This window comes from Vicugna pacos, chromosome 7 (genome assembly GCF_048564905.1).
Source record: "Vicugna pacos chromosome 7, VicPac4, whole genome shotgun sequence".
Lineage (NCBI taxonomy): Eukaryota > Metazoa > Chordata > Mammalia > Artiodactyla > Camelidae > Vicugna > Vicugna pacos.
The window spans coordinates 2,327,295-2,354,516 of record NC_132993.1 but is presented as its reverse complement, the minus strand read 5'-3'; the positions used below and the strand labels follow the sequence as shown (position 1 = coordinate 2,354,516).

Here is a 27,222-nt window from a genome sequence, read left to right as displayed (position 1 = left end):
TGGAGAAATGGCAGGTCTGGGAGGCTGCCCCGCCCGCTGCATGGTTGCAGAGCGGGACTGGAACCTCGGGTCTCGGGACCACATGGCCTTCTCTGCCCTCCGTCCTGGAAGCAGATGCTGTGTGGGTGCTGCTCTCGGGCAGCTCTCCTGGAGTCAGCTTGTCAGTTCCTCAGAGTCCGAGCGCCCCAGGGCAGGAACCAGCCCCCAGCTCGCAGCGTGGCTGGTCTGTAGACCAGGGCTCCTCCACCTCCTCGAGAAGCAAGAGGAAAGACTGCGTCAGGAGAAAAGGTTCCCCCTGAGGTGCATCTGCCCTCCGCTGCTCTGTGGCCTCAGGAGAGCCATCTGATCTTGGGCCTGCCCCTCCATCAGTGAACCGCTGTCCTCTGGGGATCGACTGGGCAGGGCCTGGAGGGCAGTAACAGGTGCAGGTCAGGTGAGAAGCGAGTGTGGACTCGCATTCTGAGCTGTGAAGCTCTGTCGGTGAAAGCATTCTGGAGCGAGATCTGCTTCAGATGTCTGTCTCACTAGACTGCTGGTAGGGTGAGTTATGGCAGAAACCAGGTGTTCATTTGGTCTGTGGCAAACACCTCCCTTTCCCCAGACAAACCGACTTACAGAAGAGACGGTGCTCCTTTGGCTGCAGAGTGAGCAGATGGGCTAGCCTGTGCTCTCAGTAGCCCCAGGCTGCCACTCGGCTTGGGGGTTGCGCCCCGCCCGCCTCACTGCTCTCAGTGGACAGGTGGCTCCGGCCTGGGCCGGGGAGGACATCCCACTGGGGTTGTCGGATTGTGTTTGCTGTTCTGCATTTCTTGTCTACGTCATCTTATCCCATTCAAGGGAATTTTTCACCGTTCACTTTTTTGGGTCCACTTTCTTGCTAGTTAGAATGTGTTTACAGTTAGTGTTAATTTTCTCTTGCTGTTTTTCTCTTTTCGCACATAGGGTGTTCCTGAAAAGCCACACAGTGATTGAGTCTTCAAAGCCACTGATCCTGAAGAATCGCAAGATTTGGGAAGAAAACCTGTGAGACTAGATTGTGACAAAGGTTCCCTTTTTTCCTCAATGATGTATGTGGACTAGGCTGACTGTGCAGGCGACCCTAGAGAAGGTGGCATCTCTTCTGGAACAGCAGGGCGGGAGGAGGGACCGCTCGCGGTGAGGCACTGCCATGCCGGCGGCCCCGGAGGTGCCAGAGCTGGGCCGCCGGCCACAGGGTCCCCAGGATTCGGTTTCATTCGTTATTAAAACAAGTTGCCATACTTCAGGGCCTCGAACTGAAGCCTAACTACCAGCTCTGGTTTCGTACCGGTGCCCCGGGGGTAGCTCGATGGTGCTTACAGAGACGAAGAGTGGTACTATAGGAATATTACTGATCCAAAAGATTTTTAAAAATAGGGTTGTGTGAAAAAAGAGGTGGCAGGGGGTCAGTGTAGGGAGGCTGGGCTCCCGCGGCTGTGCACGTCACGGTGCAGGACGGGCCTCCCGGTCCCCCCAGGGTTTCGTGCAGACAATCTGACTGCGGCTGGGCCGTGAGGGGTCCTCGTCCTGCACTGTGACGTCCTGGACTTTCCACCTCCGTTTGCGGTCCACCCAGAAGCCCCAGTCGTCCAGGAGGAAACCACTGTCTGCCGTGTGTCTCAGTCTTAGGAGCCAGGACCGTCTGTTCCTTTGATGCTTTGGGACAGAGGTGACGATTTTTTCCCACAGCCCTATAGGATTTGCAATCTGTGATTGCCTTGTAGAAAGAAGAGTGCATATGTCACTGCATTAAACATTTGGTGTTTCTAAATACGCAAAGACGTGTGAGCACAATGTATTCATTTAATGGCATAGACCATGTTAGACCCAGCTTGCAAGTACTGGGTCTTCAACTTCAAGTGCAATGTATATGAAAACCAATCTGAGCCTTGTATTCTCTTAAATATTTATTTTTTTTTAACGTATAAGATGGTAAGGAGGGTTCTCCATTTCAGTGCTGCATGGAGGCAAATCCAGCAATAATTTCTCTCGGCCGCGAAGTTACTTTGTTGTTTGCCCTCCACTGAGCTCTGGTCCTTTGAAATACTCCAGTTCTGTGGGTTTAGTAAACGTGTCATTTTTACTTACAAATTTACCTTTTTGTATTTTGCAATTCAAATGTTTTTGGTTGTTTCAAATTCTGTGAAAGTGGCTTGATGAAAGACTCCTTTACAGCAGCAGTCGGCAGTCAGCGGGCCGGGCGCCGTGGCTGTGAGCGGTGGCCGCGGCTCCACTCACATGATGGTGGTCCTGGTTGTGGTTTGGTTTTTGTTTGGAGGAAAATATCCTGGAGTAAACTTTAGGTTGCTGTAGCTAATCTGTCCTAGAGGAATTTTGTTTAAAAGAAAGTGGGATCATTCCAAACTTTGCAGTGATCCCTTATACATTTTCTGAAAACCAAAATGAATGATCAGCTATGCGAAAAGATTTTTCAGTGAACATGTCAGCATTTTATGAACAACCAGAAGTTATTAGATAAAAGCAGTAATTGAATCAAATATACTTGATCGTGCACGGATGAGTATTTTTTTTCTCTTAAACTGGAAATAAATTTATATCTGTTGGAAACAATGTAGCCAAAAGATACGGATCTGAAGAAACTTTGTTGCTGATACTTCATAGCAAGTATATGAGCCAAAGTGATTTGAGTTTGTAAAATGTAAAATAGTACAAAAAATTTGCACTATACCAGATTTGAACATCTAGTGAAATTCACATTCATACTAAGTTTTCAGCATTGTGTTCTTTTGCATTCTTTTTTTTACTTTTATTAAAGTTTCAAAACCAACCATTGTATTTAAAGGCTTTTCTTTAAAAGGGTTGAGGATTCTCTGTGTAGGATGTTTGAATTTGGAATGGAAGAATATTTTATAGCTCTTCAAAATTTACTGTTTCAGTACAACCATTTCTTGGGGAAAATATTTTTTTCTTACAGTTTAAAGTGACAGGTAGAAGCCCTGTGTAACCTCCTCCAGTCCCCTCAGGGCCTGGCTCTGCCCTCTCCCAGGAGTGCTCTCCTTGGTCTTAGAGTGAAAGGGCCCCTTCTCCCTGTTCTGGGGGGGAGGGTCTGTGTGTGTGTTGGGGCATCAGAGGGCAGGACCCTCCAGCCTCCCAGCAAACAGCCCAGGAAGAGGGTGGAGCATCCTGACCAAGTAACAGCCGGCATCACCAGAAACCCTGGTAACAAGCGGCACATCCAGGGACCCCAAGTAACAGCCGCCACCTCCGGGGACCCCGAGTAACAGCCACCACCTCCGGGGACCCCGAGTAACAGCCGCCACCTCCGGGGACCCCGAGTAACAGCCACCACCTCCGGGGACCCCGAGTAACAGCCAGCACGTCAGAGGGGCAGCATCTTGGCTGAGGCGCGCGTCCCTGGGTGCCTGCTGGGTGGAGAGCCCTCCCAGCTGACTCTGGAAGGTGTCGTGCCCCCCACCCTGCATGGTGCCCTCCCTGCACGGTCTCTGCACAGATCTGCAGGACGCGCTCCGGCGCTGGGTGGGGCTTTCATCACGGCTCAGGCAGAAACAGGCCCGCAGGGCCGAGCCAGGGAGTAGGCTGAAGGCACCGCCCAGAAAGGGCAGGGTGCATGCTGTTTCATTCTCTCTAGAGAAGGGACCACACAGGGTGGCACCTGGAGTGGCCTGGGGAGGCTTTCCAAGAGGCTGGGCACCTGGGAAGGCGAAGGGTTCCCGGGAAGAGGTACTCAGGAGCCGCCCTCCTGCAGGCGCTCGGCAGGGAAGCCTAAGAGAGAAACCCCTCTGGGAAGAAGGCAGGGCTGGGCCTGAGCTGCGGCCCCTGCTCCGCTGACTTGCTGGGCCTGGCACAGACTTCCCAGAAGGCAGCCCTGCGCCCGCGGAAAGGGAGGACACCCGGGGCCCATGGCACTGATCGTGGAGAAATCTGCCTGATTATACTCTGCCTAGTACATTTTATAATACAGTCCAAGCCCACACGCTTCTCCTACGTGGGACGCAAACCTGCTTATGTACGGAAGATGCAGGGCTGGTACCCTGCCCTCACCACACAGACTTGATTTTGCCTGAGATTAATCCAATTTACATGGCTCCAACACGTGGAATGCCCACGCCCAACTAGTCCAAGCCTGTGTTTCAGAGTAAGTTTGGAGAGTGAAACAGCTCCCTGGACTTTTCCTGGTCTGGATTACCCCACTTCACTAAAGGGAAGGCATGTAATTCACACTGGACCTCCCTGTCCAGCCTCGTCAGCGGTGTGAGCGAGGCTGAGGGAACAGGGACTCGGGATGGACCAGGGCGCTGTGCTTAGCCGGTTCTCAGAGGCTCCTGAGATCTCATCTGAGGAGTGTCTCTGGCAGTTAGTCTGAAGACTTGAATTAGACATAACTGAATCATCTGGTGCCCAGGGGCCACCACCCTCGAATTACAGATACTCGTTTTACCTTGGTGTAAAAAGAGGGGAGGGGAGCGGGAACAAATCTGAATTCGCCTCTGCTACTTCATGTTCTAAAAGAGAACTTCTGCTAACAGTGTTCATTTACTGATGATCTCTTTGTAACAAGGTAACTGGCAGATACAGTCTTAGAGTAGGAATATATTTTTGGAAAGCATTAATGTAAAATATTAATAAAGATATTAAAATTCAGCTCCAACACATTATCTTATGCAGTAAGCAGCTGGCCCACCACCCACTGCTCTACCTTCAGGCCTGCCCTGAGAGAGGAGGCAGGCTGATAAGCAATAAATTAGCCTTGAGGAGGACCTCATATTGATCCCTAAAGCAGCCAAAATATTCAAAGAAAGATGTGTTAACCCTGCATCCAAGTCCTAGGACCCAAATCTAGTGCTCTGTGGATTTTCTCCCTAAGAGTCACCCCTGAAGAGTGTCTTACCTGAACGTTTGTAACACCCAAGTGCTGGCATAAGCCACTGGCTCTGGAAGGAGTGGAAGGGCTAGATGGTGCCCTCGGGGTGGGAGTTCCAGTCCCAGTCTGTGACTGCAGACAGAGCTGGGGTGGCAAACAGCTCTGCACTGCACTTTTCATGCACAGAGTATTCCTAGGGCGCTGGCACTGTCTCACAAGTCCTCCACGGTCTTGGCTGTTCCAGTGACGCACACTCTCCAGTTCAGGAACATGAGACGGTCGAGGAAGATGAAGTTAAACATCCACTAAAGTAATTTCTTCACGAGAACCAAGCTCTTCATGTTTTTCCTGTGTCTTCTCTCAGGTAGGTTTTCCATGTAAAATTATAGTTTTTTCTCATTCATCCTTCAGACCTCAACCCAGTCTCTAAGGCCCATCTGGCTGTTCCAGCCATGCTGTGCTCTGGTCCGCCCTCAGCTGTGAGTCCCCGAGGGGAGGACTGGCTGTCTTCGTCCTGCTCTTCCCCGAGCCTCAGGGTCCAGCTCCTCGTCCACAAATGCCTGAGGAAGAATGTGGGATAAATCACTCACTCATCCATCCATCAATCATTCAACAAACGTTCTCAAGCACCTGTCGCCTGACAGGCAGCAGGCACTCTGGCTGCCCACTGTCGTATTTGCTGCCTCTCCCAATGCGTGATCGCCAACCTGCTGTGAAACTAAGGTTGTTAAGGTCACTCATAAAATGAGAGCTCTGAGAATAGCCGGGAGGAGGGCTCCTCCAAGTAAAGTTTGATGATTTTTTGTTGTTGTTGTTTGTTTTCTAACGGAGGTTCTGAGGATCAATCCCAGGACCTCCTGCATCCTAGACTGTGCTCTACCAGTGAGCTATAGCCTCCCCGCCACCCACTTTTTTCTTTTTGGTGCTGAAATCCAGGAGTGAATCATAGTAAAGTTTTAGTGCGGGCGCAGTTTCCAACAACAACACTGCTTTACTTTCCTCACCAGCCCCCAGACGAGGGTCTTACTGCCCTTGGGTTACTGTGTCACAGATGCAAGGCCCTGTCCCCGGTGAGGCGAGCTGCTTTCCCGGGCACGGGGTTAGAATCGTTCACGCCCTCAACCTCCCTGCCCTGGTACCAGCATCTGCCAGCCATCCCCAGGCAGCAATGCCGCCAACCCAGGGCGACCCGAGGGCCTGGGGTGGCCCCCTGGCTTGCTCGGCCTTCTCAGTGTGCATTTACATCCCTACACTTGTCTCTTCCAGGCAGGACGCTCCGACATGTGAGAGGGAGCTGCATCTGCCATCTGACTGCCTTCAGACCCTGCTACTCCCCCTTCACACCCAGGGGCCCAGCACCCAGGCCCCGGCTACTCCCACCTCGCGCCCGGGGGCCCGGCACTCAGGCCCCTGCTACTCCCGCTTTGCGCCCGGGGGCCCGGCACCCAGACCCCTGCTACTCCCCACTTCGCGCCCGGGGGCCCGGCACCCAGGCCAACTGAACAGTGGGCCTCGATCGCTCCCCGATTTTGCATCACTCGCGTTAGCTGCCAAGACGCAAGGAGGGCGGGGGCGCGTGGACAGATAAGCCCTGAGAAACATTCCAAGGTGAGGAGGGCAGAGTGGGCTTGACAGAACCCTTCGAATCACGTCTGCATGGCTCCTAATGTGTTGCTTCCCGGCTCCCAGTTCTTGTGGCCCCAGAGGTGTGTGAGCCTGGCCGGGGGCATCTGAGAGCCCCCCATGTGACCGACCAGTCAGCCAGTCCTGAGGCTCTGTCACCTGGCCTTGGAAGCTGGCCTCCAGAAAAAAGTCAACATGCCAACTGGTCACTTGAAAGGTCACCTCAGCGTTTCCCGTGTCCGAGGAGAGAGCATCCGCACATTACACCTTAAAGAACTAGAAACAGACTTCAAAGTCCTCTTAGAAGTCCGCACGCATGGGAAAGCTCTGCCCAAGGGCTTCTCATAAGGAACCTGTGTTTCCTCAGATCCGTACACAGGTACCTGCATTTGCTCGGTTGGTTGTTGAAAACCATAGCCCTGATGTTAGAGTCCACCTGCTCCTCAAGGAGATCTAGTGTTTGCTTCCGGGGACACAAAGTTCTCTGGGGACACTGTCTCTGTTTCATCTTAGTAACCCCAATCCTTTGTGACAGGGATTCTAAAGGATTTTCGGATGGAGAGGGATGGGTGGGTAGGGAGGGTGTCAAATACTCAGGTGCTCCGAACCCAATTCTTAGCTTAGCCTAGAGTTTTAAATCCAGCAGCTGAACTTGGTCTTTGGTTGTCAGTTAAGAGCATCACAGGTGATTGCTCCCTGAGGGCCTGGGCTCCTCGAGAAGGGGAAGAAAAGGTGGGGAAAGCTTCCTTTTTCCAAACAGCGTTGCCTCCTGTTTTTAATCCAAAGGCTCTTCCTCGTGGGCTTGTTCCCCAGGACGGTGTGGTCCTTCACCCTGTGTCCCCTCCACAGAAAACAGGGAAGGAAGGCCCACTCCCAGCGCCTCAGAATGTGCCCCAAGCAGGAGAGGCCCGGGGGCGCCTGCCCCCCTCCCCCGGCTGGGGACTTCTGGCCCCTAGAACGGGAGACATACACCTCTGCCAGTTTGTCTCCTACAACCGTCACTTCTCCAGGCGCGCGGGAGGCTGCCTGCTTACTCACCCGCTTCACCTGAACTTCCTAAGGCGACACACACACCCCTTTCTTTCCCTGCACGGTATATGGACATCTAATGTGAGCTGCCCACACCTTCCCAAGGTGGGGTGCCCACTCTGCACTACAGGCACCTGAAGTGGCAGTAAATATCTGCTGCAGAATTTATTACTCTCGGTTTCTATTATTTGGAAGTATTTCTTGTATGGACCCGCTTTCTTTCCCAGGGAGGGAGGGAGGAACGGGTGGGGTGGCAAACTAGGAGGGAAACTGAGAGGCCCTACTAGGAAAAGCTTGCTGGTCTTCCGTAACCATAGCTGGTTTGGATTAAAATCAGCCCTAGGCAGGCAGAATTTCACCGCCCAGTGTCAAGATTCTTCTGCTGGGGAGGTTGGTTAAACTCCTCCCCGCAACTGGCCCTTGGGGCACCTGACTCCAGAAAACAGAGCTCTCCCCTGGGGTGGGGTGGGGCTGACCCCAGGCTCCATCCAGGTTTGGGGCCAAATCCCCTGTCCTACTGCCGTACAGCTCTCCCTCTCCCTCTCCAGGGCCCAGAGACACTCCAGTCATGGGAGTGCACGGCGGGACTTCTCTATCACTGGAATTCGATCACACTAGGGAGCTGAACGGCTCCCCTTTCCCAACTCCGCTTTGAGACAGGAGGGAAGGGGGCAGGACACCACCATTAATGGAACAACACAGCAATTAGCACCAAGACTGCGGAAGAGGCAACTCCCAGGAGCCCCTGGGGCCAAGACAGGCGGGGGTGGGGGGTGGGGCTGGTCCTCCAGTGGACCTTGAGCTTCATTATACACATGGTAGTGTCCTACCCCTGGACACCGACAGGCGCCAGGACACTTACAAAGCCAACATGTCCCACCCTCCTGGGCCCTGAAAGGTCAGAGAGAGGGCGGTGGCCCAGTCCTGGGGATCCCCGCCCCTTCCCCAAACTGGAATAATCCTCCACTTGTTAGCATATAAAGACTGGCCACACCGTGCCTGTGCCTGGCCATCTCTCGCCTTCTGAGGTGGTCTATGGAGTGTGTATCTACCTTTACTTTAACCACCACACCCACCCTCTGCCTGTGTACATCTCTCTAAATAAATACACTTTTATTCAACTGTGGTTCACCGTTGAATTCTTTCCTGCGCGAAGCCAAGGACCCTCACTTGATGGGGCATGTCTCAGGGACTCAGCCGAGGTCTGGGTCACGGCCATCCTCTTGCACCCACTTTTTCCTGTATCAGCTTCACAGCTGAGGAGCTGACTTCCCAAAAGGAGACTGGATGTGCAGAGCCCTGTGGCCACAGCAGCCCTGTGTCTGAGCCCAAGGTCAGGGTAGCACCATGTCTGCCTCTCCCGTAACTGCATCTTCTGCCTCTGGTCCAAGGGGCTGCCGGTGTCCAAGCCGTCCCTCCCGACAGCGAGACCCAGCACTCTGGGCAGCACTGCTCCTGGTGGCCCTGGCAGCTGGGATGGCCAGGCGTGCGGCAGGTATGCTCTCTCTCCTCCTGATGCAGGAAAACGGATGTGGGCGTGAGGAGGGCCATGTCCCAGGTCTCGCCTGAGCCCCTGGGACGTGCCCCGCCAAGTGCGGGTCCTTGGCTTCGAGCAGGAAAGAATTCAAGGGCGAGCCACAGTTGAGTAAAAGGTAGATTTATTTAGAGAGGCACCTACTGCATAGTGTAAGGCAAGAGAAAGGCCAGGAAAGAGGTGTGGGAGTTGGGTGCTCAGGATAAGTAAAAATAGGTGCACACTCCATAGACAGAGCGCGGGAGAGCGCAAAGAAAGGCCGCTAGAAGTGGTGCTGTCACTTTCTATGGGCTCAGTAGCTGCACACGCCTGCAGGTGGGATCAGGCCAACTGCCCTGGGGGAGGGGCTGGGGTTCCCGGGGACTGGGCCACCGCCCATTCTTTGGCCCTTTGTGGTTATCCTTGGGGCCGCCATGGCGCCTGCGGGCATGTTATTTATCTCCGTTACACTGAGCGTATAATGAAGCTCGAGGTCTACTAGAAGTTAAACCTCTTAATCCTTAAGGCCAAGTAGGAGGTGAATCTTCCACCATTTTGGTGTTAAACTGCTGTCATTCCTTGAGTGGCTGTGCCCTCCCCCTTCCCTCCTGTCTCACTCCCCTGCACGGGGCGGGGGTGAGGGGGTTGTTGCCACAAAAGGGTGGAGGCTATGCTGTTGTGCTCCCACTGCAAGCACTGTGTGCCCCAGTTCACACCCCTGGGTCTGCCCCCAGCAGCCCGTGCCCCCCAGCACAGAGCCCAAGCCTTGACCCAGCTGCGTCCCCCCAGGGGCTGAAGCGCTGACCCTCCAGAGTGGCTCATGCCCGTCCCACCCTCCCGGGCTCTGAGGACTTCTGGTTTTTCTTGACAGGAGCCACCCTAGTAAGTGTGAGGTGATACCTCGCTGTGGTTTTCTTTTTAATTGAAGTATAGTTGATTTTTTGTTTGTTTCTTTGGTGGGGAAGTAACTGGATATGTTTATTTACTTTTTAATGGAGGCACTGGGGACTGAACCCAGGATCTCATGCGTGCTGAGTATGCGCTCTAGCACTGAGCTCTACCCTCCCCCCTTACCTCCCTGTGGTCTTGATTTGCATTTCTCTGATTTCAGTGACGCTGAGCATTTTTCCATGTGCTTATCGGCCACCTGTGCGCCATCTTTACAGAAATGTCTATTCAAGTCCTTTGCCTGTTTTTTAATCCAGTTAATTTCTGTTGTTGGACTGCAGGCATCCTTTACATATGCTGGGTGTTATCCCCCTATCTGATATGCTATTTCCAAGTATCCTCCCCACTCTCAGGTTGCCTTTTCACTCTTTTTGATTGTGTTCTTTCATGCACAGAAGTTTGAAGTTTGCTGCAGTCCTGTTTGTCTTTTTCTTTTGTTGCCAGTGTTTTTAATGTCACATCCAAGGAACTGCTGTTAGGGCCAAAGCCACGCAGCTCTTCCCCTGGGTCTTCTGCTAGGAGCCTTATAATTGGGGTTTTATGCTTAGGTCTCCAACCCATCTTGAGGTTATTTCTGCACACAGTGTAAGATAACGGCCCGGCTTCATTCTTTTGCACTTGGAGATCCAGTTTCTCCAGCACCATTTGTTAAAGAGACTGTTCCTCCCTACGGAGTGGTCTTAGAACCCTCCCTGGAGATCACTGGCCATGTGCACAGGGTTTACTTCTGAGATCTCTATTCTATTCCACTGATCTGTTTGTCTTCTAGTCTCACAGTGTTTTGATTTCTATGTTTTGCAATATGTTCTGAAATCAGAAAGTGTGAATTCTCCAACTTTGTTCTTGTCTTCCAAAACTGTTTTGGCTATGTGGGGGTTCCTAGAGACTCCATTTGAATTTTAGGATTTTTTTTTCTGCAAAAAATTGCCATTGGGATTTTGATAGAGATTGGGTTGAATCTGTAGGCAACTTTGGGTAGTAATGAGATCTTAACAATATTTAGTCTTCCAATCTATGAACACAGTATGTTGAAAACTATGCTTTTACTCAACAGTGTATCATTAATATCTTTTCACGTAAATCATACAAATTTATTCCTCTATTTATTCAATGGGTGTTTTTTTTAAGTGCCTACCATGTTCCAGGAACAGGAAAGTTCTAGGCACTTTGAGATACACCTGTGAACAAAACAAAGATCCCCGCCTTCTTGAAGTGTGTTTTCCAGCCAGAAGACACAGAACACTAAACACTAGACTGAAAAAATAAGCGAAATTTTAGGAGACAGTAAGTGCTATGGGGGAAGAAGCAGAGCAGAGTAAGGAGACCTGGGGGGAGGTGGACGGGTGGGCTGCATTTTAAGCAGGTTGACTGAAATGAAAACCTACTGAGAAGGTGGCTTTGTCCCTGTTCCCTGGACACACAGCCCTGGGTGAGGAGCAGTGCTGATGCTTCCTCCGGAGGAGCAACCCCAGGGCCTGTCAGCGAGGACGGGGAGCCAGGCCAGGAAGGCGCAGAGGCCAGGGGTGCTAATCAAGCCAGCTCTGGGCTGAGTCTATCTCGTTACAGGCCCAGCAGCTGCACACCAGGCTCCAGCACGTGGGACACCTGCAGGCAGGTCATACGGAAAAGCCACAACTGGGATCGGCCCACTGGAGACAGCAAGAGAGGAGAAATCCAGCCATCTGCCTCTGCCACCCCCCGAGTTGCAGTTAGCTCCATGGGAATTATGTCCCCCTCTCCAGGCTGTGTCACTGGACACTCCAGCAGCTTCCACAGGAAGCGGGTTCTTTGCCTTGAACTTGGTGCTTGACCAGACCAGATAGGCTGGGAGGAACCTGTAGGCGTGGCTGGCCAGTCACAGGCAATGGGCCCCCAAACACACAGTCAGTTTCCAGGTGGCAGAAGCCAGGCAGGTGTCCTCAGGCCTGAGAGAAGGCCAGGCTGAGAGAGGCCCAGGAGGGGCGCCCAGCACAAGGATTCCACAAGACCCCTCTGTCCAGCAGCTGCACACTCCCTCCTGTCCAGGCGGCGGCTGGGTCACCTCCATTGCATACCGCCATCACCGACAGGCAGACAGGCAGGCAGGCAGGCTTGCCGTCCACCCTTGGCACTCCACCTGGCTGCTTCCATCACCAGGGCTCTGGAAGTGAAACTCCTGGGTTCATGGGACAAGCATACCTGATGCTTTAATAGACGCTGTGAATTCTCCTTCAAGGAGCTGCCTCTTCATGCTCGCACGCCGGGAGTCGCGCACCTGGGCCAATACGCGGAACCACTTCACCTTCCAGTGTCCGCCAGTCTAAGGGGGAAAGTGGCCCCTCATTTTGTCTTGCACTTCTCTCATCTCTAGGAGATGGAATCTTTTGGTATGGTATGTCTATTAACCATTTGTATTGTCCTGCGAATGTTCTGATTAGCCCTGGCCCACTCTTCCACAAGGTTGTTTCCTCTTTACTTGTTATATCTGCTCACCTCAAGGGCCCGTTTGTGCATCAGGAGAGCTCACTCTGACTTTTCCGTCCAGGGCGACTGTGCGTCCAGGCTCACCGGGGCCAGTTCCCGCTCTGGCTTGTTGTCTTAGGATAATTACTAACAGCTCCCCCGTCACGCTCCAAGTGCCTGGGCTGGAGCGATAAACCGTATCTAATGCAGCACCCTGGTTACGTCTGCCTCTCTCTGGGTTCCTGAGTCTCACTTACAAATCCAAGTATGAAAACACACAACAGACTGCCTGTAAGTTGATGAAGGTGCCTGTCTCTGGAGGTGAACATTTCAGTTCTCCTTTGGAGAAGCTCTTAGCTTTAAGAAAAGTCACTAGGATAGACCCCTCGGCCATATAAATACAATACGTTATTATATTACTTAGCATAGATCATCAGTAAGTATTTGCTAAATCAATGAAAAAACGAGCAGAAGAAGCAAGCAATAGGATGTTTCTGTGGATTAAGTTTTGACTTTAAGGTGAAATTGGTGGAAACGAACCAAAGAAAAATTGGATGTGAACCAAGAGCTCGGAGCTCAGCAGAGCAAAGCAGCACCTCAGCGCCCCTTCTCCCAGGTGTTCCGAAGAACAGGACTTCTGCCGTGCGCTGTGCCACCAGCCAGCCACACGCTCTCCTGTGCAATCAACAGTCTCAGAGAAGTCGGAGAAACCGCTGAGCGAATGAGAAGTTCGGAGAGTGCGGAGGCAGGGCCTCCTTGCCCTGGGCACCCAGGCAAATGCTGGTGTTGTTCTAGAGCCTGATGGATAGGCGCACGAGAGACACTGATGATGAAGGTCTGATCTAAAGCCACAGATCACGCCAAGTGACTGGAGGCGGCCGGCGCGGAGGCCACCAGACGGAAAGTGGTGATAACCATCACAACCACAGTGGATTTACTGGGCACGCGACATGAGCCGGCCTCTGTGTTAGCACTTGGTCTATATTCTCTCATTTAATCCTCATCATAACCTGACCTAGTAGGGATTAGTTCCATTTTCAGATTAGGAAACGGCACAGAGAGGTCAAGTAACTTGCCCAAGGTAACACAGCAAACGGCAGAGCTGGGATTAGAATCCAGGCAGTCCAAGTAGTAACCACATGCCAGAAAAAAAGAGTAGTTAGTGCAACCACTGATTTTTCAACACAGATGAAACTTGGGGGCCAAGAACAAATAGAGCAAAGAAGACAAGGGAGTGCCTATTTAAAAGCATCAGAGGACTGGCTTGCAGTCCAATTGCACAGAAATGTCTTTACAGACTGCATTTTCTAAGTCATATCCACTTTAAAAATGGCATTTTGGCAGGGAGGGTAGAGCTCAGTGGTAGGGCATGTGCTTAGCATGCACGAGGTCCTGGGTTCAATCCCCAGTCCCTCCATTAAAAAACAAATGAATAAATGAAGTCTAATTACCCCTCCCCCCAAAAACAAAACAAAAACCAAAACACACACACACACACAAAACCCTTGCCTTTCAGGACCCAGATCAACCCAAATAAAGGCATCCCTGTGCCCTGGAGCTCAGGGACCAGTTATCAAGATCTAATGCCTGGCCAACTTAACCGCTTGTATTAATGGAGAAAAGGCGTGTTTTGATGTGGGATGAGAGCGCCCGCGGGCCCCCAGGGCTCAGGGCCAGGGAATTTCCAGCCCTGGGGCTCCAGGCAATGAACTGAAGTCAACCCCAGACTCCCTGATTCGCTTGTAAGTACACCCAGGGGTGGGCTTTGTTTTTGTTTCTAAGGCAGACCACCACCACGTGAGCTCTGCTCTTGGCTTGAGAACCTTGAAGGCCACGTTCCCAGAACTGGTGTTGACGGAGCTGCAGCCAGGACACGGGGTCGGGGCCCTGGTGACACAACCGGCCAGCACCTGCCTTCACGTCTGCTGGGGGCCAGTCCGCTCAGCTCAGGCCCACAGGCCGCTGGACCAAATCTAAGCAAAGCCCTTCAAGCTTCCAGGAACAACGCAATGTCAAGCCTTAAGGAGGACGGTCTTCCTGGTCACTTAGACCTCAGCAGCTCCTCAGACCACCCTGCCACACGCAGGAGGCTGCACAAGCTCCCCGGGGCATTTCCTGAGGGACAGCTGTGCCCTGCTTCTGCCTAAGCCCACCCACCTCTCCACCCTCTGTGGGGCGAGGGCAGAAGATCACAGCAGACACGAGCAGAGAGTGAGGAGACTCAGCCCTCTCTCACAGGCGTGGAAGCTGTGCCCAGCCCACAAAGCGCTCCCCCACAGGAGGCCCTCTGTCTAGCATCTGAAGTGAAGGAGGCACAGACGTCTCGGACGGAGCGGGAGAGGACAGGGGCGGGCCTGGGCAGGAGTCACACCTTCCAAGGGCGCAGCCACGTAGCCCGGGGGTCACACGCCGTGCAGCCTCCGTGGCTGGAGGTGAGGAAGGTGAGAGCTAGAAGCACAGACGCCCACAGGGCCACGGCGACGCACATGGGCTCGGCTGGCACCCAGCCTGCTCCCCAGCAGCGCTGGATCCGGAAGCCCTGTCTTGCCGTCCTTGCTGTTGGTTGGCTCGTAACAGAGTATTCCAGTATCTCCTCAATATGGAAAGTGAATTTTGAAATAATCCAAACTTTCAAAGCATATGTTAAGGGTTATTATCATTAAAAGCTGATAATTTGTTTTTTAAAAAGTGATTCACCACACGTGGTCGGCTGAAAGAAAAAGAAACCCACGTCCTAATCTCTGGACTTGTCAGTGTTCCCTAACACGGCAAAAAAGTCTCTGCAGGTGAACGGTTAAGGACTTTCCGATGTAGACCGTGTCCTGGGTGGGCCTCAAATGCCATCACGTGCATCCTCATCAGAAGAGGCAGAGGGGGATTTGACACAGACACACACAGGGCAGAAGCCCCTGTGGAGATGGAGCAGAGATTTGGAGACCGCAGTGACGCGGCCACAGCCAAGGAAAACTGGCAGCCGCGGGACAGGGCGGAGGCCAGGAGCAGGTCTCCTTCCAGCCTACCGGGGAGGTGGTCCTGCCGACACCCTGACCGAGACCCCGAATGGTGAGAGAATAAACTCCTGCTGTTTCAGGACATCAAGTACTTTGCAAGTTGTTAGAGCAGGAAAAGACACAAGACTGACGCCATGGTGACTCTGATCCCCTCCAGGTGACTGCAGTCAGAAGACAAGGCTCTCAGGGCCCACAACCCTACAGCCTTCCCAGTCTACCCCAGCCTGCCCCAGCCTACCCCAGTCTACCCCAGTCTACCGCAGGCTGCACTGGTCTGCACTGGTCTCTGAGTGTTGCAGAACGGCAGGGCTCTTCACCGCGTGGTTGGCTTATGAGTCATGACAACAGCAGACGATTTCATCTTTTGTTGAGACACAAAGGCCCCTCTGGAGAAAAGATCCTGAGCTCAAGGTCCCCCTCCGGTCACATAGCCCTGTGTGAGTGTGCATCCCTGTGAGAGTGCGCAGCCTGGTGTTCGTGCAGGTGCCGTCCTGTGTGAGCTCACAGCCCCGTGTGAGTGCAGGTGCTGTCCTGTGGGAATCCGCACCTGGTGATCTTTGATGAGGAGAGGATGACACTCTGGTTCCCACTACTGCTGCGAGGAATCCACTGTCCTTTGTCTCTGAGCATGAGTCTCCTGTCTTTTGTCTGCGGCCCTGAAGCTGGGGCAGGTGACTTGCTAGCTTGTAAACAGACTAAAATCTAGACCCTTCACAGTTCTGGACACATTTATAGAATCAAAAGAACAAAACAGAATGTAATGCAAACAAGAATTACAGTGCAGTTAAAGGAGCTGGGGTCTCAGGGTTCCTACAGATGGATGCCGTCCTGGGCTGCCTCCCCATCCCTGTCAATCTCCAGAGCCGGAGTCGTCAGAGGCAGCAGCCTGCTTTGGTGGGAGAGTCACGCCCTCCCCGAGCCCCCGGCTGCTGCGCTCCCGGCACCAGCAACAGGAAGGCTACCGGTGGGTGTCTCCCTGGCGAGGGCAGTGACGGGGCACCCGGGCTTTGGGGAGCCTGCGCAAGTCACACCATCCCATCCAGGTCTCCGCACAGCCTGAGGGCTTGGTCTTGTCCCAGATCAAAGTCACACTGCTAGAAACTAGCACAACTCGGTTTAGACTGAGCTGGACATCTGACCAGCAAGGGCCTCAGAGTGTGTCCTGTGCCTGAGGGGCATCTCGGGAGGAGAGGCGGAGGGTGCTGCTGCTGGGTGCTCCTCGGGTGCCAGACGATGACATGTGTGGACAAGACGGTCACTGCTGTGGCCATGGGCCCATCCGGCTCCTGTCTGTGGTGGCAAAGGTGACAATCAGGGTGCTGGGCTGTGTGCAGACATGTGCATGGCTCCCAATCCCCGGGGGAGGAGGTGAGGGGGCCGTGCCCGCTGTCGGTCCTGCTCACGCAGCACCCTGTTGGGCGCCCGAGGGCGGAAGCTGGAGCTGGACCACGTCTCCCCAACTCACCCCAGGAGGACCTTCACTGAGACTTCACCCTCCACCCCCTCGTCCTCCTTTCCTTTGTTCACATTCCTTCTTTGCTTTTCTCCTTCCGTCACGGGCTGAATTATCCTCTGAAGACATGCTGAAGTCCTGAGAAAGGAAGCCTACTATGGAAGCAGGGTTGCTGCAGGCGTACTTAGCTAAGATGCAGTCTGGTGGGTCCTTGACGCATTATGCCAGTGACCCACAGGGAGAGGAGAGACGCACAGAAAGGACGACGTAGGCGCCCAGAGCAAGGCGGGCCCCCGACGGTGGTGGTGGGACACCAAGCACCACGGGCCACCCCAGGAGCTGGGGGAGGGGGCAGACAGGTCCTCCCTCTGAGCCCCTGCGAAGGAGCCAGTCCTGCTGATGGCTGGATTTTGACTTCTGGCCTCCAGAACTGTGAAAAAATACACGTCTGTTGCTTTAAGCCACCCACGGGCGCTGGTAATGAGTGAGGGCGGTCCTGGGAAACTGCCACTCCCTCCAACTCTTCCTTCTTTCTGCTCCTTCTTAACATCTTCTCTCCTTTCTTCTCCCTCCCTCTCCCATCCTGTCTCCAGGAAGTATAATATTTGTGCTGAATCACAGCACCCGGGGAAAGTCCAGGTTGGGCCCAGTGGCCCCCACGCAGGGTCACGTGGTCCCGCCGTGCAGCACCGCCAGCTGTGGCTTTGTTGGCTCAGTCATGCGATGGGTGTCACGCGATCAACGCGGCCTCCAACCTTCTGGGAGGCTGTCGAGAAAAGGCTCACTTTAAAATGGAACCTTCTGAGATGACGCTTTGGAAATCCTAGTGCTCTGTCAGATACACACAGCTGTTTCATGCATCTAAGTTTTTAAAATTTAAAGTTCAGATGCAGAGCTGGAAGCAGGTCGTTCTCCTCTCCTCGGTGGACCGTACTTTATGGAGATTTCCACGTGCAAAGGGCACAAGAACTCTGGCATCACCCCCAGCCTGCCACGTGCAGGGGGCAGAGGAGCCCCGTGTGTAGAGAGGAGGTGAGGAGCGCCCCCTCCCACAGCAGGTGCGATGTGAGAAAACGGGGTCTTCCCATGGCGGGGACCTAGAATGAGACCCCTCCCCACCCCACCGACCCAGGGAGGCCCTCTTCAGCCCGCACTTCTGGTGGAAGCCGCCAGTCTCTAACTCACTCGGAGTGTGGCCGGCTGGCCTGTGCCACAGGTGGCCAGACATTCGGGGCCAGGCTGCCCAAGCTCGAGAGAGCCCCCAGCCTGCCCTTCAAGACCCACAGCTGAGACCCACAAGCCTGGGTCTCCAGCTGCGCCAGAGCTGACGCGTGGGCCCTCAGTCCTGGCCGCTGCACCAGCCAGCTCTCGATGGAAGGCCAACGGCTCCTGCCAGTTTAGGGAAAACAAGGGGGCAGGAGAAGGGTCATCCCAAAATGTGTCTGCCGGGAGTCCTTGTCCCCAGAGAGGGGACTGCCCACAACCCTTTCAGTTGGGGGTGAGGGCAGGATGGCGCCTGGTGGGAGGGGTGGGGGAACAAAAATGGAATGAGGGGGGAGCAGGCACCGTGATCAAGAGGTTCTGACCCTGATTCCAGGTCATAGGGACAGAGGCCCAGCCAGATCCTGTCCCAAACCCACACCTTGGGGTCCAGCTTGGAACCCTGGTCACTTTCAGGGATCCTGGAGACTCTGAGGCAAAGATGCCAGTCCTGGGCCTCAGACCACACTCCACCACCCTCCAGCCCGATGGCCACACAGACAGAATCAGGCCTGTGGCTGATTTGTTTGACTGGCTTGCGTGAGGTCCTGAGTGAAGTCCCAGGAACCAGGAGCGCAGGCCCGGCAAGCCTCAGAGACAGAGGAAACTTCGGAGGTCTGTGTCCAACACCCCAACTGCACAGAGTCCCCCAAGTTTCCAGACAGGGATGGGGACCCACTGCCCTTCTTGCTGCCTGTCTTTCTTCAGACTGGCCAATAGCATTGTCTCACCAGCACTTTTTGACTGCTCTTTTTTTTAAATGTAGTAGAATATATACATACATATATATATACACACATACATGAATCACAAAATACACCATCTTAACCATCTTTAAGTGCACGATTTCATGGCATTCAGTACTTACATACTCTTGTGCAGCCATCACCACCACCTGTCTCCAGAACTTTCTCATCTTCCCAAACTGAGACTCTGCCCCCATGAAACACCCTCCCCCAGCCCCAGGCACCTACCACTTCACTTCTGTGTCATGAGTTTGACTAGGAACCTCATACACGTATAAGCACACAGTGTTTGTCCTCCTATGTCTGGCTTATTTCACTGAGTGTCGTCCTCAAGGGTCACCCGTGCTGTGGCAGGCGTCAGGATGCCCTTTTCAGGGCTGCATGATACTCCCATGCACGGATGGATCCCACTTCTCTCACCCGTATTGCCAGGCTCTCCCTATCTGTTTGCAGCCTATGAATGTGCTCAGGTTGCTTGCATTCATACACACATACACACACGCAAACCACAAAACAACAGGACAAAAGCCCAAGACGACCCCCTCTGCCACGGGAATCATGCAGCAGGGCTGCTGCAACACAGCAGCAGTCCTGGCAGCTGAAGCAACAGGAACGGACACTCCCATGGTTCTGGGGGCCAGAAAACTGGGGTCCGGGTGTGGGCGGGGTTCCTCCTGAGGGCTCTCTCTGTGGCTCTCACACACCGTGTTGGTCTCACATGGGATCTCCCCATGTGCGTGTCTGTGTCTGACCTCCCCTTTACAGAGGGACACCAGCAGTCATGGGTGAGGCCCACCCCAGGGACCCCATTTTATCCTTGTCACCACTGTTCACACTCTGCCCCTCAACCAGGTCCCATCCCAAGGTGCTGGGGTCAGGACTCTGTCGTGAATCTGGCGGGACCAGATCAACCCTAACATGTCATAACCACCCCCCCACACCAACTCAATCAGCTCTCTTCCTTCCCTGGAAGTTCAATTTTGTTTTTAATGTCTATTTGTAACGTATTCTTAAACATCTTTGTCTCCGAGGGGCAAGAGCTAACGGAGCTATGAGCACACGGTTCGCATGGACATCGCTTTCCCACCACCTTGCCCACTTTGCCTCTGCCTTGCTTCACGCAGGTTCCTCTGCGTCCGGCCGGTTGCCCCGAGGGTTTGTTATGGGCAAACGTCTGTGTCCCCAAATTCATACGTCAAAGCCCTGCCCCCTGACGTGGATGCATCTGGAGACAGGGCCTCTCAGGAAGTACTCAGGGTTAGATGAGGTCATGAGAGTGGGCTCTGACACTAGAAGATCACAGGAGAGGCCCTCCCCAGAACCTGACTCAGTGGGCACCCGAAGCCGGACTTCTAGCCTCCGGACCTGGCGGGGAGGAAGCCCGTCTGCGGTGTTAGTTACAGCCCCCGAGACCAACACGGACTCTAACTGTCAACAGTAAGAACGACGTCTTCGTTGAGGCCCCACCAAGACGTTTCTGGTATCTTCACTTCCCTACTTCTTCCTCACTCCCACTCCCAATTTCCTGGTATGTTAGAGATTTCATAATTAAGTCGCACATCTTCTCCTTCAGGATGCTTTTTAATGTCTGCATTCAGTGCATAAGTGTTCCCCAGTCCAGGTCACTACCTCTGCATCAGCACAGCCACTCTGATGTCTTCCGCTCACTTGCCTCCGGACAAGGAAACTGTCCAGGCCCCGTACTGGCCACAACCTCAGCACAGCTGCGGGCAGCTTTAGGGTCCCTCCCCTGCGACTCCACTGCCGAGGGCAACACCCAGTCTCACTCCCTTGGCCGCAGCTTGGCACAGAACAGGTGCCCCGCAGGTGCGCGTGGAGTGACAGTGTGTGGAGTCCAGGTGTCATGAGGGAAGGGACAAATCAAGTGTCCCAGAGTCCAGGGGCGAGGGAGCCATGCTCCCCTGCTGCCCAAGGGTGCATCTGGAATGCGACCCCTGTGTTTGCCCAGCCCTGGGGACCCACTATCAAAGCATTCCCTTCAGACCCAGGGCCCCGGCTCAGTGCTGGACATTTGGACAGGAGAACCATGAGCTGTGGGGCGGTGCTGGGCCATGCGGGATGCCTGGCAGCACCTGTGGCCTTTCCCTGCCTCCTCTGTCCCAATGAGAAGTGTCCCCAGATGGGCCCAGTGTCCCCTGGGGTAAAGTCTCAGGGACTGAAGCACCTTTCTGCCCAGCACAGCCAGCCCCACAGCCAGTGTCCTGACCCTAACTTACCTGCCCCCACATCAGACACCTGGGGGAGCGAAGGGGGGCCTGCTTGACCAGGGGTCCCTCAGATCCAGTTTCCGAAAGATCTGCCCACTGGCATCTGAACCTGTCTCTTGCCTCCTAATGCGCATCCATGGATCTTTGGTGACTCGAGACCCGTCCAGGACCCCCCTCAGCACCATCTCCCTGAAAACCCCTTCTCCCCACTGTGGGCCGTCAGAGAGCGGCCTGCCTCTGCCTCTCAGTCATGCCCACTGACAACTCAGAAGTTGTCCCTGAGTTGTTTTTGGTCAGTGTGTTCTGTGCAGCCAAGGTTTCCTGTAACACCGGGTGGCTGTGCTCAAGGGGAAGGGGCCTTTTTTTTTTTTTTCACATTCACTAAGTTTAATGACAACACTTAAATCAATGAAGCACAAAATAAGATAATACATCTCCTGGTAACTAAACTGTCGTTTATTCTATATCATCCTATTAGAGTACTATTATTTTTACATCAATACTGTGAAAGGATGAAGATATAGATTAGTAAATAAAAGACAGTAAGAGATATCAGTACAGAAAATACATTTAATAAATTAAAACAAAAGACAAAGATCTGGATAGAGCTAAGAGAACAAGACAAGCCTTTAACCAAAAATTTTTGGAAATACCCAAGGACCTACTCTTTTGAGCCAAATGCTCTTAATTTCCAGTGACCATATTTAATTAGCACATTAGCCAAGAAAGGCCAGCAAAAGGTTTAATGTTTTAAAAGATAATTTTGTAATACACAAAGTGCTAATTTCAACAGATCCATTAAAATAGAGAGTACATGAGAAAGATCATTAATAAAAGTAATGATCACTCAATCCAAATTAATGTTACACATCAGTGTTTACAGCACTTTTTTGCTAGTGTTTTAAATCTGTAAAACGAGTTCAAATACTTGAGCTAGTTTCTTAAACTTGATAGAGAACCTTCTACAACTCAAATGCTTATCAGCATAAGCACACATGAACTACCTGTATAATAGAAACAGTTGTTCAAATGTTAACTGTTAAATGTCCAAGAACCACCCCCATCACTTCACCCCCTGCACCCCATCTAGAATCAGGCCAACACCCACAGACACAGGGCCCCCTGGTCCCGGCTGGGGCTGGGATGCAGGCAAGAAGGCCCCCCAAGGTTTCTTCTGTGCAGCACAGGGAGCTGTGTTCACTACCTTGTGATAACCTTTAATGAAAAAGAATATGGAAACGAACATGTGTGTGTATATGCATGACTGGGACACTGTGCTGTGCACCAGAAACTGACACATTGTGACCGACTGCACTTCACTAAAAAATAAATTTAAAAAAGGGGGAGGGACTTCATCCCTGGGTGTGCTTGGAGATTCCCACTGAGCTGCGCCCACGCCCCCTGGTGGCCGCTTCAGGCCCTGCGTCCTCCCCCAGCCCAGCCCCTCCTCGGAGATTCACTGGGGGCTGCAGATTATTTCTGAAAGGGCAAATCTCCATGGGAATTTGATGCTGAAAAACTGCTGCAGGTGCTCTATTCCATTTCTTAAGCTGCACGTAAGCTGGATGGAGTTCCTGGCAATTTATTCACTGAGGCTATGGGAGACTGGAGCTGAGGTTTGTTTTCCAGACTGCTGAAAATGAAGGTTTGAGAACAGGATGACAAAGACATAAACCACAGGAAGGTTGAGTTACTAATGCAGTAGAAAGAGCCCCCCAGACCCCGTCCCCAGCCACCTGACGGTCTGCTTACCAGCTGCTACACCACATTGTAAACTGACTTCCTTTCGTGAGTCTCCAGGGACTGCAGGGGCCTTGGAGGGGTCCTGGTGCTCCAGGAGGAATGTGGATTCTCGCCTAAGCCCCCAGGTGAGGGCTCGACCCAGAGGAGTCAACGCGGGAGGCACTGTCAGGATTTAGATCCGAGGGAAGGGGTGCCAGGGCTCCAGCCCGGTGTACACACCTGCCTTCAGGTGTCTTTGGCTGCCAAACCCATCTGTTTGACCTGGGAGGGAAACTGGGCCTCCTCCACTAACCCCTAGCTGCTCCCACCTGCTGTCCAGACCAGGAAGGGAAAGAAGATGCTTATGCGCGATCATCTGAAGCCAACAAGGTAAGAGCCTCCGCCCTTGAGGCCCAGGTGACAGTGATGACAGATGCTGCAGCCTCTGCCAGAATGAATTTTAAATGAGTCACTCAGGTAGCAGGGCACGTTAACGAAGAAAAAGACACCTTGTTTTCATTCATGAGGGCAAACAGACAGAAATCGTAACAGAAAGGGGAAAAACACAGAGAAAAGGCTGGAATTTTTCCCGCACAACCCCTGGAGGGGCCCCGCAGCGCTGGAGGGAGATGATGGTGCCCACTCATCCCTGCAGACCCCAGGCTGGCCTTCCTCTCCCATCACTGCCGTGTCCCTGCACAGCTCTGCCCTTTGCAGCCAAGGACAGACCTGTGGGCTGGAGGAGTGACAGAGCCTGGAGCGCCCAACACAAAAGGGTGGCTCTGAGCTGTCCGGGACCCACAGAGGCGCTGAGAACAGGAAGGGAGCTCCAAGGAAAGGCGCAGAGCCCCTGAATGCTGCACACCAACCCCTGCCAGCCACGTCGCCTCAGGCAGCCCTGACTTTCCCCTGCGTCCTCGCCGCAGGCATAACTGGGTACCAGAGAGGCTGCCGCTTCAGATATAGATCCCGAGGGGTCCACAGTGGGCTTCTGACCGGAGGCACGGCCGTGGGGACAGCCCCAAGAGGCCCAGTGTCCTGTGGTTTGTGGCCAAATCAAGACCAGAGCAAGGATGCAAAAGAGGGAAGACACCCTGAGGTGTGACTTCAGGGTCTCTTACCACCCTAAACACCACCCTTCCGGACCCACGTGGGTCCCCAAGCAGGGCCTCCCTAGCACAGCCAGGGCCCAGCCAGGTCTCCGGCACAGGCAAGAGGCCTGGGCGACCTTGGGCTCCGTCTGCAGCCATTCTTAACTGTCCCGACCAGGGACACACTGCTGGCACCTCTTTCCCAAGGATGAGTCAGCCACGGTCAGTGCTCCTGTGTAGCCAGGGGTACCAGCTCTCAGAGTCTAAGTCCTTGGGGCTCCCCGCCAGCTGCACCCACAGGTGCCACGTTGATACATCCTCCTTTTAAATCATGTCAAAGGAGCCAAGGATTTTATCTGTTTCATTTTATCAAAATACTAAACGTTTTCAAAGTCACAGTTTGTCAGACTTATAATGCAAACGAGCAGCCCCGAGCTGCTCCCCAACCTGGTCCCTCTGCCCCGGAACCAACGGCAGGCTCTCTCACGGTCTCTCCTCCTCCTCTCCTCCTCGGTTTCTCTACTGCTTCCTTCCATGTTACGTCGCAACTTTTTTTTTATTGAAGTACAGTCAATTACAATGTGTCAATCTCTGGTGTACAGCACAACGTCCCAGTCATGCATATACATACATACATTCGTTTTCATATTTTTTTCCATTAAAGGTTATTACAAGATACTGAACATAGCTCCCTGTGCTATACAAAAGAAACTTTTGAGACTTTTTTTAAATCTATTTTTATATATAGTGGCTAACATTTACAAGTCTCAAACTCCCAAATTTAGCCCCTCCCACCCCTCTTTCCCCGGTAACCGTAAGATTGTTTACTATGTCTGCGAGTCTGTTTCTGTTTTGTAGATGAGTTCAGTGTCCTGTTCTTATTTTTATTTTTAAATTCCACATATGAGTGGTATCATATGGCATTTTTCTTTCTCTTTCTGCCTGCCTTCATTCAGAATGACAATCTCTAGGTCCATTCCTGCAACTTCTTAAACTGACACTGAATGTTGACAGTGTTGTAATCGGGAGAATGCTGTTCACGGCTAAGCCCCTCAGTGTATCATGATGACGTGTTTTCTTGTGTGCCTTGACCCCAGACTTCTGGCCTCCAGACTGGGAGACACTGAATTCCTGTTGTTCAAGCTGCCCAATTGTGGAGCTTGGTTTCCGCAGCCCCAGGGCCACCGACGCCTCCCTGAGCTGGGCACCCACCCCTGGCCCGGGAGCTCCTCAGGCAGAGCCCTTCCCAGGAGGGCCTGGGTCCTGAGCGTCCCACCCAGCAAAGATCCTGCTGCCCACGGGGCAGGAAGGGCTCTCTCCAGCCCTTTCTGATGCGGTACCATGGTCCAAGGGAAGCTCGGTGTTGGGGTGTGACCGAGAGACAGGGACGTCCCCTCAGGGGAGGCTGGGGGACAGCAGTGGTTCGGTTGATTGTAACTGCCTGCCCCTCGGTGGCTGTGGCAGAGACCACTCCTTGCCCCCAGAGGTGTCTCTTCCTCTCAGAGCCTTCTAGAACACAAGTTGCACCTGGTGCACACTGCAGAAGGCCTCACTCCCTCACAGCCAAGTGGACACTGTGAGCTCCCGTGGGCCAGCAGGTGACTCAGAACTCCTGGGCCAGTGTTTATAGGAAGCGGCTTCCCGTGTGCTCTGCCCTCTGTGGGGACACACACGAGACAGCAGACCCGGCGGGTGTGGGTGTCAGCGCCCTGAACCCGGGGGGATCCTTCCAAGGGAGGCTATATTGCCAAAGCCCGGGAGGTCAGGGCACCGGAAACTTGTGATGCTCACCACAGCCCTGGGGGCACATGCTCTGCTGGGGGTGGAGAGGGGGCGGTTCAGGGGTTTTTCTCTTTAATCTGAACAACCGTGATGAGAGGAGCTTCCAGCACAGCAGAAAGGTGAAGCCAGTCATTGTTTTTCCATTAAGAGAGTCCAAATTACAGACCAGAGCAGGTGCAATATTACTTAATTAGTCTCTATTCCATTTTTCAGGCAGCAAGGGCTCTCCTGGACCCTGGGAGGTACCAGTCATGTCAATGCTCTTAACAACTTCAAAGCAATGAAATAACAGAAACTCCCACCACCAAAACACCAACGCAGTTAACTCCCTGGACAAGACATCATAGAATATTACTTAGTGCTTTATTGAGGCTCAAATGCAAATTCTGTCTCAAAAGGATGCTACAAAGATGGTTTCCTCCAGAGCACATCCAGTTTTGCCCAGAGATGCTCAGATGTCCAGGTGCAAAACTGAGTGCTCACCTTTGGGAAGGACCCCCAGGGGCACTCCTGCTGTGCTTCCGCGTAGGGTCTAGGCAGCAGACCTGCAGCCAGGCTGGGCACAGGGGGCCCCGGGGACCACTGGCTGCACCCCTCACCATGACCAAATCACCAGTGCTCACAGGGCAGACGGGCTGGAACCCCAGGAAACCGGATGTCCATCCCGGGAACAGGTACAGACTTCCCTCCCAAGTGAGGCGAGCTGCCACAGGCGTCCCGGACCCGTGGGATGGAAGCAGGGGTGGGCTGCTCGGAGGAGGTGAGCAGGCGGACCCACCTGGCATTCCCCACACCTTGGGTTACAGGCCTGCATGGTTTGTGCACGGGGACCCCCACCTTTCACTCCATTTTAATCAAGCATGATCCTGTTCATATTTCAGATTGCCTATTGAGGACGATACTTTTAAAGGACCGTGTGATAAAGAGAAACGGGAAGCACACGTTAAAACTCATCCCCCCCCAGAGTAACCCACGGGCCTGTGTGCTCGCCGACAAGGAGGGCCCGTCACAGCCCCTTTCCTGCCGCCAGTCCCTCCCGCCCCCTGGCCCAGGGCCTCCCGCCCCCTGGCCCAGGGCCACCCGCCCAGACGCCGGTCCCCGCTCCGCTTACACCGACCGGCCCGGAGAGCGAAACGGGCCTGACTGTGCCCCTCACCGAGCCCCGCTGGTCCTCCTGCTGAAACACGGGTCCTCTGTCGGCGCAGGGAGGCGCGGCCAGAGCACGCGCACACACACGCACACACACGCGTGCGCACGCCCTGCTCACAGGCCTCCCGCACCCACGCACCGCCTGCGACACTGAGCGTCACCAGCAAAGCCTGCTAACTCCCGGGGAACAGACACAGAATCTGGGCAATAAAATCAGTCTAACCTTTTCTTTTCCTTTGGGCTTGAGTCCAGTTCCACTTGCTCACAGAGCGCCGTGGGCAGAGGCCTCACACCTGTCACGTCAAACCAGAGTTCCCGGCGGGAAAACGCCTCCCGACACCTCAGCCTGCGGGCGGCCTGCGGA

The 27,222-nt window shown here is 53.6% G+C and overlaps 1 protein-coding gene and 2 long non-coding RNA genes across 6 annotated transcripts in view; 1 reads left to right on the top strand and 2 right to left on the bottom strand.

Moving 5' to 3' along the window:
* INSIG1 (insulin induced gene 1) overlaps positions 1-5,665 on the top strand; it is a 14,095-nt gene extending 8,430 nt beyond the window's left edge. For 2 of the 4 annotated variants that reach the window (XM_072964098.1, XM_072964096.1), the window contains exon 6: positions 5,273-5,665. In XM_072964098.1, coding sequence (XP_072820199.1) covers positions 5,273-5,344 — 72 coding nt within the window. In that variant the 3' untranslated portion in view covers positions 5,345-5,665. Of the gene's footprint in view, positions 1-942; positions 2,807-5,272 lie in introns of those variants that run through there. The other 2 variants (XM_072964099.1, XM_072964097.1) reach the window with 1 other exon arrangement.
* LOC140697267 (uncharacterized) lies at positions 1,711-27,222 on the bottom strand. Its single transcript, XR_012074119.1, has 2 exons — positions 27,082-27,222; positions 1,711-5,421 (listed from the first exon to the last, which is right to left on the bottom strand). It is a non-coding gene; the product is annotated as an uncharacterized lncRNA (long non-coding RNA).
* Positions 21,550-24,454, bottom strand: LOC140697506 (uncharacterized). The gene is made up of 2 exons (XR_012074643.1): positions 22,867-24,454; positions 21,550-22,744 (listed from the first exon to the last, which is right to left on the bottom strand). It is a non-coding gene; the product is annotated as an uncharacterized lncRNA (long non-coding RNA).